This window comes from Dermacentor variabilis, chromosome 9 (assembly GCF_050947875.1).
Source record: "Dermacentor variabilis isolate Ectoservices chromosome 9, ASM5094787v1, whole genome shotgun sequence".
In the NCBI taxonomy this organism is placed as follows: Eukaryota; Metazoa; Arthropoda; class Arachnida; order Ixodida; family Ixodidae; genus Dermacentor; species Dermacentor variabilis.
Genome location: NC_134576.1, coordinates 90,915,112 through 90,929,675, shown reverse-complemented (window position 1 = coordinate 90,929,675; position 14,564 = coordinate 90,915,112). Strand labels below are relative to the sequence as shown.

The window sequence follows — 14,564 nt, the reverse complement described above, 5'->3', positions numbered from 1 at the left end:
AGTTGAGGCGATGGCAGCTGGGAGAGGGACAGTCGGAGAATTGCAGGGCGACACGGAGGAGGGAGGGAAGGGTCGCCATGAGCAGTTGTAAAGGAGAGGCAAAGGTAAAAAGTGGCGCTTGCGGGTGGCTCGCTTTTTATCGCATGCTCGTTTTCAGACCAGAGAGCTTCCAGATAGGGTGTCACAATCACGTTCAGCAATGAGAGACATTGCGCAACTTTATTAAAAAGAATCTATCAATTCGGTCCAGGAGTACCAGAAGTGAGGGTTCGGATGATGAAGACCGCTTATGTTTTGTTGTTTTAGCCAAGTCAAACATAGTCATATATTGATAATCCAGAGCAACAGCTTTACTGGGTATATAGCAACCAGCGTTATGTCAAGCGGGGACTTGCAAAACAGCACCACGGCAGTACATCTTTGCCACGGAGCCAGATTCAAGGTATGCCAGACATAGCGGTGCTAAATAAAAAGAAAATCACTCTCCCAATTGTGCTCCTTTTGCCAATATTCCTTGCTAGTAAGACGCGGGATTTTAGTGGATGCTGACGCAGTGGCTACGGAATAGATTAAGTTTTCCCGCGACGTCTGCAAAGCTAATATCATTTTCAGAAGCACTACATGAGCTCTTTGGCACTGACTGTCTGCACAATGATGAAACGCAAGCACCTCAGCCAGCATAGTAGATAAGTGACGCGTGTTGTGTTGAACACACCTCAGCGCGGTGGGAGTGAGCTTCAGTGCAGGGGTTGGTGTGCAGCGCCAACGGTGGCAAAGCCCTTCCTTGGCGAAGGCCGTGAAGGGGGGGGGAGATAACGCACACGCAGAGCCCAGTCAGATTTAAAGGTTGCAACCCATTGTGTTTACACATACCTGCCGACCCTCCCGATTTTTTTCTCTCGTGAAGTTTAGGCTCATTCTACGATTTTACGAACGTTTCACCAAGTTTTACGAAAAAAAAAATGAATTCTGTTCTCGAAAATACTTCGCCCAAATCCGGGTAGTTGCTCGCCATTTGAAGTCTTCCGACAGTAAAGGGATGCCACAGGGTTACTTGAGCAAATTTATAATGACAACTTCGTGAATAAACCACAATCAGTAACAGCAAGTTCACTAAAAAAGTCACAGCTATTTGTTTCATTGCTTGTCACTTCCTGCCTTTCTAAGTGTGCTACTGCTAGTTTGTCTAAATGTTATAAAGGTCTAACGGGTCATTAATAAAGTGCGTACGTATCGCTTAAAGGCTCGTGTCAAAAAAAGCCTTCATGCAACAACCCCCTACCCCTTTTTTCTGCGTGTGTGGTGTTGCGTCGCTCGGTTTTACAAATCTTAAAATTTGATAGGTTGGCAGGTATACGCATGTGGCAGTGGCATTCTATTGCTTACTACTTCCACTTCAACTTTATTAATTCTTCTAGTATACACTAGAAACGACCTCCTGGGCTGGAAGCAGCTTGGCTGGACCCAAGAGACGTTGTTGTACACGGCAGGGCGATAACAGGGAGTACTTTTCAACATAAAACAGTTCAAAAGCAGTTCAACCTACACAAAATCAATTGTAACATTTTCAAATATAAGCCTATTGACAGGATAATTGTCTTGCGATACAGAAAAAGACAACATTCAAACATAGCTGATAGGATTAAGAAAAAGAAATCAAAGGGCACCACACAATCAGAATCGTTATACATGAAATATATATGTTTACAAGTGAACAAAGCATATCTTCAATTCTCTGCGAGAAAAATGAGTAGTGTCAACATAATTATTAAGGACTTTTGGCAAATTGTGTTTAATGGATTGTAATTTGTATTCAGTGCGAAAACGTGGTACATACCAAAGATCAGGGTTTCTTAGATATGCTGGTATTTCACGGCGCTGCAAGGCCGCTATGGATGTAAGCCAATTCCTTAACTCTTTCTTTGCAAAATTAAACATCTGTAAAACGAGGTCGCAGGATCGAATCCCGGCCTCAGATACGGATGTATTCCGGAGCGATAACCGGAGGTAATCACACACACACGCACACAAAAACGCTCGTATTACTAGCCCCGAATGTGCATTAAACAAAGCTTCAGGTGACTGGAAATCTTGAATGAGGCTGGAAAAGTCGAACGGTCAATCGGCGCTGGCAGGCGCAAGCGGCCTGATGAAAAATAGAGTCGCGGGACATTTGTGGTCATGTTTAATAAGCAGGCGTCAGACGTCGAGGTTTCTCGCGCGCTAGTGAGCAAACTCGGTGTTCGCTGGAGCTCATTGGTATTGGCTCGCGTTGCGGAAGTACCCGTCGCCATCCACGTATCCCATCATCCTCCAGCAATCCGACAACGCCGAGGCTTGTTCACCGCTGTCGTATGTCATCCACGTGAGGAGGGCGCAGCGGTGCCCCGAGAAGACGGGCAGCACTCCGTGGGGGTTGCGGCTGTTCATGGCTACCATGCGACCGCACTTGGGTGGGATGACGGCCTGAACGCGCGTCCAGGAAGAATGGACGTCATCGCCGGCAGCCACTCACTCGTCAACCGTTATTGTAGACTTCGGTAACCGCGCTCCTGTCCAGTTCCACATTGTGTAATGTAACGATAGAGCACGTTTCTGTTTATCGCTTGAAACTGTAAAAAAGCAAAAAAAAAATTCTACGAAACTTTCTCAGTATACCATGACAGTGCAAATTATCCATACCGGCCTGGGGGGCTTTGGCGTTGTGATGCTAAGTCCGAGGGCGCGGGATCAAAACCCGGCCATGGCGGCCGCCGTTCCGGTCAGAAGGAAATGAAAAAAAAAAAAAAGAAGCCCGCCCGCGTATTCTGCGCTGGCGCATTCCAGGCGGTAGAAATGAATCCGGAGTCTCCAACTACGGCGTGCCTCACAACCGTATCGTGGTTCTGGCACGCGAAATCCCCGCAATTTAAAATTTTAATGAATCGTCTGCCTAGGTCGACATCATTTACAGAAAAAAACTATAGCAGTCAAATCACTGTTATAAACGAATTAGAATAATTAGTAACTTCTTAAATTATGGCTTACATTTGTATTGGAAGATTGAACGGAATCTCCACAACAGTCTAGTTCCACGTTTGTACCTTTCAAGGTGGCCATGTAGGCCGAAATAACAAGCGTTAAATTACTCGTCGAAATAAATTGATTACACACGCAACAGCTTCGCCATATTGCGCGATAAGGCGGTGTTTCTCGCCTCTGCTGCTAAAGTGACTTGGCTATGTATGCGGTCGTGAGTTGCGCGAACCGCCAATCAGAATAGGCCCGTGAAAAGAGGGAAGCGCGAAGAGAGTATTTGACGCCACACTTTCGCAAGTCACAGAGGAGCCAGACTTGTCTAGGATGCGTTGGTTTGACGAAGAGTCACGGTGCCGGTCTCGTGCACAGTGAGATAAATTGAACAAATGATTATTTGCATTTTATTTCAACACACACGAACATATTAAAATGTAGAACCCCCCTTCCCCCCAAATAAAGACTTTCATGATGATTCCCTTCAACTTTCCAATATAAACGTGCCCTAAAATTTGTAACTAAAAAGGTAATATAATTCAGAGTTATTGTTAATCAGAATTATTCCCGAGTCCCCCACCACTGGCATGTCTCATAATCAGATCGTTGTTTCTTCGCACGTAAAAAAAAAAAAATACTCACGCGGATACTGGTCCGTGGTGTCGTCGCCAGGACCATCTCGCCTCCGTGGACATCGTGCAAGTAGATGGCCGCGCTAAAGTTTCGGCAGGCAATATTTTCCCGGAGGACCGGGCAGCTGCTGTCGTCCTGGAACTGGCAGTTGTCCGAATGGATAAGGTGACTCATGTCGGTTCTGTCGGTCGTCGAGTCTGCGGGGAAGTTGAGGCAATGGAAGTGAAGAACAATTCGCGCGTGCCGCTACACTGGCAGTGGATGTCATTAAAAAAAGTGCATTGGTCACAGATTACAAGTGGCCAGGAGTATCGTCGAATCTATGAATCTTTATGTAGGTCTTTTGACCTTCAAAAAATTGCATTTTCGATTGACAGTAGTTTTATTGCGATAGCAAGCGTGTGGACAATTCAGACGTGTTTGCGTCGTCGCCGCGACGCTATCTCGCGGCTGCGGGGAGCATGTATGGATCGCGCGTCCTGTGTTGGAGGTCAAGTGAGGGCTCGAGGTCATCGAGTGAACCGTGTTCATGCCTGTTCTTGGGCGCTTGACATCCGCGCCTATTTACTGCAATCTACGCTGCCTGTGAAACTAGAAGCCTTATTTGACGGAATATTTTATACTCTATCGTTGTCGGTGCCTGTTCAGTCGGACAAACCTGCGACTTTTCCCTAGAAGTACGACAACTGTTTGTTTACAGGAGAATTGAATAGGGTGCAAAGTGGAATCAAACACCCCGAACGCTGGCCTACATCTGAGGTCCACTTCAGACACGCCTTTCTTCACCAGGGGTAAGAGCGAGCCGTTCGATTCGCTAGCACACGAATAGACCACAAAAGAAAGGCCAGACAAGCGGCGAAGCGAGCCCAGGAGTAGCGCATAAACATTGAAGTCAGAGGGACTTGTTTAAACACCGGGATGGTTTGAATGCAAGAATGCAAGTTTTTACTACGTTCATGATTTCATTCATGCATGTGGTATACGTACTGTTGAAAGGAAGAAAAAGGGGCCGAGAAGTTTCCCTCATCATAGATGATTAAAATGGTGAAACCTTAAATGATAACCAACGATAGCTAATATGTGGCGCCGCTTATTCGTGTTGAGCGTCGCGCATCCAATTGCTAAAGCCTAAGCCACACATAATTTGACCATGTGGACTACTGCTGGAACAGGTTACTGCAAATTCTGTGGCGTGGATTTTCCCGGCCGTTATCTTTTTTACTTTGTAACATTGTTTTCTTGACTTGCCAAGCCTTTCTATGTTCACTTTGTTAACGTTTTACTGTCTGTACTATGATTGTGGGAAATATTTAAAATCTATATCTCTTTTACTGAGCAGATGACATCTGCCTCATTACATCACCGTGACGCTGACCAATTAAGCGACACTGAAGAATGACCCCACCAACGTCATCAACATTACCAATCTTTGCCTTTCTCAATAAAACCTCCCAACAATCTGTCCACACTGACCAAACCATAGGGCGCTAAACGTACCCCACACGCCAGTTTACATTAGGCCACGCACGCAGGAATGGAACGCGGGAATAAGTGTCAACCTTAGCGCTGTCGATGGAGTGCGCCACCACGGGCAGCAAAACGTCGCTTGCAAAAGTGGGTGATCGCCAGATTCCTCCCGACTTTCCACCTGTGGCAGCTGGCACTGTGGGTACGGTATGTAACCTTTCAAAACTTTGAGGTCAATTTGTATAGTAAATGAAGAGTGTAATTTCCCTCGCCGGAGTACATCAACGATGATTACGAGGATAAACGTTGATTAAAATGTGGATGAATCGTCACCGTACCAGAGGTAATGGGGTTGTGGAAACGCGAGATATATCAACGAGGTCAGCTATCGCGCAATGCTCCCCAGAGGAAATTGGTCGTCCGTTTATAATGAAAGGGTCCGTTTGCTTGGTGATGTAACACACCAACCTATAAAGCATCGTTAAAGACGTCTAACACTAATCTCTGCCGCAACGAGCTACGTCGCTGCTAAAAACACACTATTACTGCAATTATCTACCTTTTGTTTATATTAGTAGGCACTTCCTCTCGTGATTAGCAGCCAGCGTGTATTGTGCGCACCATATTCTCTGAACTAAAGAGCCTCCGTGCATTTCCTGTTTCACAATGCTCTGTCGCAAGAAAAAAAATAACACGCAGGAGAATAAATTTGATTCTTTGATAAATCTTTACATAAGAACGCAACTGGCTTGAAAGCCTAGGAATAAATTTCTAAGCTTTTAATTGTCCATAAGCGCTCATGACAACCTGATATAGGCAATACAGTGGAAAAATTACCGAATTGCACTGTACTCATGTAAGGGGTGCATCGCCGTAAATAAAGACATGCTGAGGTAAATCCGCCGTAGGGCACAGGTTTGGGAAATGGAGCGTGTTCGCTTCGACATAGCAGGGCTCATGCGAGGCAGTGGTGTGTGAAAGGCGAGCTCGCCGGCGCCTCTAAGAAGAAAGACTTCGTCGCAGAGTAGGTAAATTAATAGTACGGCAATATCTAGCGGTAATATAGTGTAAAGTAACCGAATTGCACTGTATCCCTGTAAAGGGTGCACCGCCGTAGATGTAGACATGCTGAGGTAAAGCCACCGTCGAGCGCAGGTTTGAGAAATGGAGCGGGTTCGCTTCGACATAGCACGGCTCACGCGAGACAATGGTGTGTGGAAGGCGAGCTCGCCGGTGCCTCTGAGAAGGAAGAATTGGTCGGAGAGTAGGTAAATTAATAGTACGGCAAATATCTAGCGGCAATATAGTGTAAAGTAACCGAATTGCACTGTATCCCTGTAAAGGGTGCACTGCCGTAGATGTAGACATGCTGAGGTAAAGCCACCGTCGAGCGCAGGTTTGAGAAATGGAGCGGGTTCGCTTCGACATAGCACGGCTCACGCGAGACAATGGTGTGTGGAAGGCGAGCTCGCCGGTGCCTCTGAGAAGGAAGAATTGGTCGGAGAGTAGGTAAATTAATAGTACGGCAATATCTAGCGGCAATATAGTGTAAAGTAACCGAATTGCACTGTATCCCTGTAAAGGGTGCACCGCCGTAGAAGTAGACATGCTGAGGTAAAGCCACCGTCGAGCGCAGGTTTGAGAAATGGAGCGGGTTCGCTTCGACATAGCACGGCTCACGCGAGACAATGGTGTGTGGAAGGCGAGCTCGCCGGTGCCTCTGAGAAGGAAGAATTGGTCGGAGAGTAGGTAAATTAATAGTACGGCAATATCTAGCGGCAATATAGTGTAAAGTAACCGAATTGCACTGTATCCCTGTAAAGGGTGCACTGCCGTAGAAGTAGACATGCTGAGGTAAAGCCACCGTCGAGCGCAGGTTTGAGAAATGGAGCGGGTTCGCTTCGACATAGCACGGCTCACGCGAGACAATGGTGTGTGGAAGGCGAGCTCGCCGGTGCCTCTGAGAAGGAAGAATTGGTCGGAGAGTAGGTAAATTAATAGTACGGCAATATCTAGCGGCAATATAGTGTAAAGTAACCGAATTGCACTGTATCCCTGTGAAGGGTGCACCGCCGTAGAAGTAGACATGCTGAGGTAAAGCCACCGTCGAGCGCAGGTTTGAGAAATGGAGCGGGTTCGCTTCGACATAGCACGGCTCACGCGAGACAATGGTGTGTGGAAGGCGAGCTCGCCGGTGCCTCTGAGAAGGAAGAATTGGTCGGAGAGTAGGTAAATTAATAGTACGGAAATATCTAGCGGCAATATAGTGTAAAGTAACCGAATTGCACTGTATCCCTGTAAAGGGTGCACTGCCGTAGAAGTAGACATGCTGAGGTAAAGCCACCGTCGAGCGCAGGTTTGAGAAATGGAGCGGGTTCGCTTCGACATAGAAGGGCTCACGGGAGGCAATGGTGTGCGGAAGGCGAACGGCAATACAGTGGAAAAATAAGCACATTGCACCATTGACCGCGATATCTCCTGGATCGGCCAGCCTGGGTCTTCGTTAGAAAACGGCCAACGAATTGTCGACGGAACTGCACATGGAATACCCGTCGTGCCACTACGTTACCGCTGTCAAGGGCTTACAAGGTTTGTAATGTATGGGCGCTTCCTGTACTATAGCAACTAATTTCCCCACCACTACAAACACACACACACACACACACACACACACACACACACACACACACACACACACACACACACACACACACACACACACACACACACACACACACACACACACACACACACACACACACACACACACACACACACACACACACACACACGCACGCGCGCACGCACGCACGCACGCACGCACGCACGCACGCACGCACGCACGCACGCACGCACACACACACACACACACACACACACATATATATATTCGTCAATTGTCAATGAATACGCTTGAGACACATGGCGGGATTACCGACGACTTCTTTCTGCGCTTACTTTCGGTGGCATTCCTGCAGGCCAGATGAACGAAATGGATGTAGAGCCTACGCTTTAACCGGAAGTAGGCTTCGACGTAGAGGCGAGACCTGTCTGAAGCCAGCAGCATCAGCTTAGCAGCGGACGCGTCGATGGACGATTTCTTGAGTTGCTGCAAAGATCAGCGAATAATTGCAGCAAGCTTAATGCTTCAAATTGTGAAGAGTGCGAGTCGGGGCACTTTGGTGATGACGCTTTATTTCGGGGCGCAGGTGTGTTTGACATTTGGTCTTCTACGCCTGAAACACACGGAAAGAGGAGAGCTACCGTTTGCTTGCCGATTTGAAGAAAAAAGGCTAAATAAGTAAAAAAAAATTTTCGAGCATGAAGAGAGATTAAATGCCCCGAGGTTTCTTGAGAACCAGTAACTTCATTTCTTGCTTAGAATACAGGTTAGGACTTAGTAGCATATCGATTAGTAGCATTAATAGTCCCGAACACTGATCGAAAGCGTTTGAGTAGCAGCCACCTTATAAGAAAAAAGAAACATGATGCTTCCAAATATAAAACTGAGTTATTTGTTCAGTATTGGAAGGCAGAAAATATCTAGCACTAGTTTTTCTTTTCATTCGAGCGGATACCTACTGTTAAGGTTGCTTAATTATCAGATAAGGAGCAAATAGGAAGCTGTGCGGTAATGTGAAATCATAATACACTAAAGAAAATAAAATAAAGGTGCAGTGACAGTGCGATCGTGGGGGAGCTCACATTACACATTGTAAGGCACACGTTACAGTGTGCATAGTGAATCTAAAGCGCTAAAATATCTCATGTCTGTTCCACGAAGATAGGGCAGTTGCACCACTGCATACAGTGACAGCAACGTCATATTCAGTTCATGGAAATCTGCCTAGGCTTTCGTTTTCAGCCTAGAATATAGATTTTGCGAATTATTCGTATATTGTTTCAGATAGAAACGGCGTTGTGTATGTTTGCTCGTGCGTGCATGGAGGGCTTCCTTTTTCGCGATCGGCGGCGAACTTTCTTTAAAAGCAAATAAGAGTGACTCCCCTTAAAGTATAACGCATTTTGTGGTAGCAAACTACATGGTTGCGATTCCCGCACTACGCATTTGTGCTTACCGCGGTTTAAGGAAGCATGCAGAAGTTGGCGAATTTAGGCTGTCTTAAAGATTATGACTTGCGTTATGTATATATATATATATATATATATATATATATATATATATATATATATATATATATATATATATATATATATATATATATATATAATATTACGTGCGTGTATGTCTGTATCTTGTTAGTAGTCCCTCAGAAGTGCAGGGGAACAGTTTATAAAAAGAGAGAAAGCAGTCTGCAATAGGATAAGTGCTGATTGGTGGAGGGGGAAGCGCCTGAATAGACGTGTCTGTTCCTATTCACGTGAAGATGGTGCGAGTAGTCTGGCATGGAAAAAGCGCTGGAGCAGAACGAACGTGTAACGTGCAGAGATTCGCCCACTTTGAGTCTCGATTCATCATCTTTTTTTTTCGTTTATCCTCACAAAATACATCCACAAATCATCGATTCACCCCATTGTAAAGGACCTTGGCCCACTTCTCAGTTTCACTCAGTTTTCCCCCGACAGTGGGACAGTCACCACATATCTAGTCGGCCTTTGCTTGTTTAATCTCTGCATGGCTCCACCAAAAGCATGTGCTTGCCATCCTGCCGGTGACGCATTCGCGGCCTTGCTTTTCCGGCCTTTGCACTACATTTCAACGTCCGGTATCGCGCTCTCTCACCCATTCCTGTTGAATGAACAACACGTTTCTACAACTGCTACTACTAGTAATAATATTTTCGCGATGCAGAACAGGATGTAATAAAGGGAAAATCAGACATCCACCCATTCGTAGCAATTGCTACAAAGGTACGTCAGAACAGGATGTGTGGTCAAGAGACGATGACGAAGAAGTGTTGTTGTTGCTAGGGCGCTTCGGCCGTCCGTCATCATGTCGGGGCTCACGCGGCGACCACTGCGGAGCTCCATGTTGATATCGCGCACGTACACCAAAATGTTGCTGCGGCAAGCCGAAGCCTTCACAACACTCATCAGACTCTTGACGAGCTCCCGAATTTTATCCCATTTTAGACCTTCAGCACCCACTGAAATCCATACAGATGCTAGTGGTCACGGCATCGGCGCTTTCGTGGCCAGATTTAGCGTGGTAAAGATTGTGTTATCGCTTACACAAGCAGTCATCTGTCCACAGTCGAGCGCAACTATTCTTTCATGGAACAAGAGTTCCTTGCGCTGGTTTGGGCGGTAGCGAAGTTTGGCCCATACCTCTTTGGTCGCCATTTAGGCGTAATTACCGATCACCACGCGCTCTGCTGGCTCTCCTCGTTGAAGGACTCTACAGGGCATCCTGGGCGTTGGGAATCGCGCTTGCGTGAGTACACTTTCTCTGGCGTGTAGACGTCCGTTCGTTTACATCAGGACGCCAACTGCTTGTCCCGCCACCGTGTTAACCCCCCGAAAGCCACATAGCTCGAATCTGACACCGACGTTATGTCCATCTCAGGCTTCCTCAACATTGGCGATCCCTTTCTGCGAACCATAATGGATCGGTTAAGATGGCCGACTTGCCCCCTAATGATGCTGACCTAGTGCTGGCAGTACCGGGACAACTTGAACACACCGTGCTTCAACAACTCCACGACGCACCCACTGCTGCGCATCTCAGTGTTACTCGCAAGTGAGATACGCAAGTGAGAAGATACGGTCACGCTTGTATGTGTCGCTTGTTTCTCGCTTCGTCCTCGTCGGCTTCGCGCCATAACCTTTTGTTTTTAGGTCATGAACAAACTAGCTCAGCAACAAGTTTTGTTACTCGCACCTTTGACCGAGTACGGGGCCGTTTCTTCTGGCCCGACCTCTACCGCTCTGTGCGCCGGTATGTGACTGCTTGCGACCCGTGCCAAGGCCGGAAGCCCACCTCCCGTGGCTCCAGCTGTGCTTTTACAATCCATCGATATTCTCACTGAGCCTTTCTTTCGCGTGGGACTCGACCTACTTGGCCCTTTTCCTTTCTCAACATAGCGCAACAAATGGGTTGTGGTTGCACCAGATTGCGCCACGCGCTTCGCCATTACGGGAGCCCTGCCTACAAGTTGTGCCACTGACGTCGCGGATTTCCTCCTGCACAACGTCATCCTGCACCACGTTGCTCCACGTCAGCTCCTCACGGACATTACGTTTTGTAAGGTCATTGATGATATCCTACGCTTATGCTCTACTGAGCGTTAAATAGCCACAGCTTACCATCCACAGACTAACGGCCTCATAGAACGACTGAACAGAACGCTTACCGACATGCTAGCTATGTACGTTTCTCCAGACCACCAGGACTGGGACGTCGCTCTGTCATCTGTCACCTTCGCGCACAATTCGTCCCACCATGACACTGTAAGTTACTCACCGTTTTATCTACTGTTTGGCCGTGATCCCGTTTTGCCCTTGGACACTGTACTACTACAAGTCACACAGTCGCTCACCGCTTATGCCACTGATGCGATTTCTATGGCAGCGCAGGTCCGTCACATTGCCCGTGCTCGCCTCACTGATTCCGAGGCTTCCCAGAAGTCCCGTTACAATACGCACCGTAGGGACGTGCAGTATTTGCCTGGCTCCCTCATGCTCGTGTGGTCCCCATCTGGTCGTGTGGGACTATCGGAAAAACTTTTGTCGTGCTATTCAGGTCCCTACCGAGTCTGTACGGCCAAGAACCGATATTTTTCATGCCTCCCGTTTAAAGCCCTGCGTGCGTGCCTTTGCCGGGCCATAATCCCTTGCGACGTGTGAGCGGTCCAACCCCGGCGGCGTAGTGTCGTGATGTAGAACAGGATAGGCAGACAAGAGACGATGACGAAGAAGTGTTGTTGTTGCTGGGGCGCTTCGGCCGCAATGTTCTAGGTCATTTGGTGCATTTAGCATTCGCCTTGCATAAACGACATTCGTGCTTGTCTCCGCCTCGCAACAATAACATTTATACTACGTTTTAAACTAGTAGTAGTGATAGAAATGTTGGAGTTTGCAAAATGCCATGTCGGATGGTTAGATTAGGCAACGCTTTAATTATTGATTTGAATTACCTCCTCCAAATCTGTCGCCGTGACCCCGCTGAAGACTTCATAATCCGTCATCGGGAAGACCTTTTCGTAGCCGCTGCCCACAGTAGCGGACTCCTGAGTGGTGTGTGAATGAGTTAGCACGCTGATATCGTTGCCTGCTTAGTATTGGGCACATCATAAGCAAGCAAGCAACCAATTGAAAAGGCAAGAAGTAAAAATGAACGTACAGACAGTCCAGCAGACAAGGCAAGACAGACAGACAGACCGACAGACAAAAACATCATTTAACATATTGTGAGCTACTTTTGTTCAGATTTTAATAACTGCCTTTTCTACTACTCACAGTTGGTGTTTTTTCTCTTGTTCGCCATTTTAATTGCAATAGAATCGATACGGACACTTCATACGCTTTTTAGTCTTTTCTACTACTCACAGTTGGTGTTTTTTCTCTTGTTGACCATTTTAATTGCAATAGAATCGATACGGACACTTAATACGCTTTTTAGCCGTCGCCGTTGCCGTGATGTCCTGCATAAAGTACAATTGCGACGAAAATGACTGGTATAGGTCCTTCGCACCGTATGTTCATCAAGTGATGCGCCGGTGGGAGAGCAAGCATGCGAGGTTGAGCCGAGAAGGATGGTGGCTTGATACGCGCCGTCTTCCCGCGCGCCCAATGATAGAGGTCGCGTAACGGAAGTTTTCGTAACACCGATCCGTTGGAATGACGAAAGGGTGGCACCACAAGGTGTTCGCTTTGGAACAAGCACGCGAGCTGCCAGTGGCTCCTCACCATGCCATCGTTGTCACAACGAGTGCTCGCGATCATCGAGCGAGATTTGTTCTTGTTTGTGCTGGTTGAGTTGAAACTATGTTGGTTGAGTTAGGAAGCGGATGTTCAGTGCAATTTCTACGGATTTTAACGTTGCAAATACTTCAGTTAACTGTGTATTTTTTTTTTGCTATCGTTATCACTGCTTCGCCTTTCGGGCGAGAACTGTGAATTTTTTTTTCGTGTAGTGTCGCATACATGGATTGGCCCTTTTGTTATTTCCTTTAATCTGCATAGTTTAGCTCGCGAAAATTTAATTGAAAGACGCTTTTAAGTACAATCCCTCCATGAGTGGCGCTAATTTTAGTGTTTCAACGTTGCTTGCCACCGTCACACATTGCTGTAATGTGCCCTGTTGGTGTCCATGCGATGTGAGATCGCTGTAACCGCCCTTATGTTGCGGTTATTGTGGTTCCTTAGGTACATTGTCGAACAGACTTTGAGACGGCGTGTTAGACTGCAGAGCTTTCGATATCGGCCCACATTCCTCAGTCGAATAATCGTAACTGCTAATGCTACGCGGAAACTGTCCGACATTGCATCACATTCGTGATCGGCCCTTGTCTAACAGGTTTTGATGTTTCTTCGCGGGAATAAATATGCTATCTTCGTTTTCACATAGACCACATAATATAGACATAGGTACGTGTGAATGTATAACACTTCGCAGCAGACGACGTCACAGTCCGTGTTTTTTTTTTCGGTTACGCCCATCCATTACTTACGTAGAACTTAACAATGGGCATGTCTTAGACTCGCATCGTACGACCGGAGTAGAAATCATGGCGTCGCAGTCACACCATCTTCGTCACAGTAATCGCCGTCACCGTCACCTTATTCATGCTGTTGTCGCAAACACAATGGCGTCACAAACCCAACTCACTGCTCGCTTTTTAGAAATGCAGTGGGCACCGGGTGGCTACGCCACTTCGAGGGGTGGGGATCACGTGCTTGGTTTTTCCCCTCCCCCCAGACTTTTTTTCCCATCTACTAACGCTTTGCGGCGTCCGAAACGATTCTAGGTATCCGCAATATGCTTCTCGTAACATCGATTCCGACAGTGCTTGAGGTCTGCGTAATGTTTTACTCGTATTTTTTTTTTACCTTAGGTTAACGCCTTAGCTCTAAACTCGAGGAAAAATACTCGTAAGTGGTCAGAGTGTCGTTAAATAAGTAAGACGTAAATTCGGCTTTACAGCGGCGGCAAGCTGCCTTTTCGAACACTAAGTATATTTCGACGTACCTTATTTCTACGTCTCTAATTGAAATCATAATTTCACCTGCGCTTTCCTTGGCATCGTTGTCTGTCGGCTTCATTAAGTAGTGACTAAAAAAGAAAAGCGACAAGCCTCTGGCTTCTCTTATTTTGTTCCTGCGAATCAGGGCCCGTATTCGCAATTAGCTCGCAAGCTAGTATCGCCCGTAGAGAATGTACCAGCCAATCCTGATGCTGCACATTTTATTAGCGAAGGTGCCCGGACATCGGCAAATGAAGCTTACGAAGAACAGCTTCATGGATTCGGCCCAATTTTCGGTTTCCGCGC

At 46.9% G+C, this 14,564-nt stretch overlaps 1 protein-coding gene across 1 annotated transcript; it reads right to left on the bottom strand.

The window, feature by feature from the left end:
* Positions 1-2,175: 2,175 nt before the first annotated feature.
* LOC142558093 (prolyl 3-hydroxylase 3-like) lies at positions 2,176-12,296 on the bottom strand. Its single transcript, XM_075670252.1, has 4 exons — positions 12,210-12,296; positions 8,071-8,221; positions 3,655-3,842; positions 2,176-2,466 (listed from the first exon to the last, which is right to left on the bottom strand). The coding sequence occupies exons 1-4, from the start codon at positions 12,258-12,260 to the stop codon at positions 2,254-2,256; spliced, it is 603 nt and encodes a 200-aa protein (XP_075526367.1). The 5' UTR covers positions 12,261-12,296; the 3' UTR covers positions 2,176-2,253.
* Between the last annotated feature and the right edge of the window lie 2,268 nt (positions 12,297-14,564).

What these genes read in the sequence shown, in the direction of transcription:
- LOC142558093 (XM_075670252.1), bottom strand. Translation starts at nt 12,260, where the DNA reads ATGACGGATTATGAAGTCTTCAGCGGGGTCACGGCGACAGATTTGGAG. An exon ending in CGGCGACAGATTTGGAGGAG is followed by an intron (nt 8,222 to 12,209) that starts GTAATTCAAATC and finishes TGATCTTTGCAG; the next exon opens with CAACTCAAGAAATCGTCCAT. An exon ending in CTGCAGGAATGCCACCGAAA is followed by an intron (nt 3,843 to 8,070) that starts GTAAGCGCAGAA and finishes ACTTCCCCGCAG; the next exon opens with ACTCGACGACCGACAGAACC.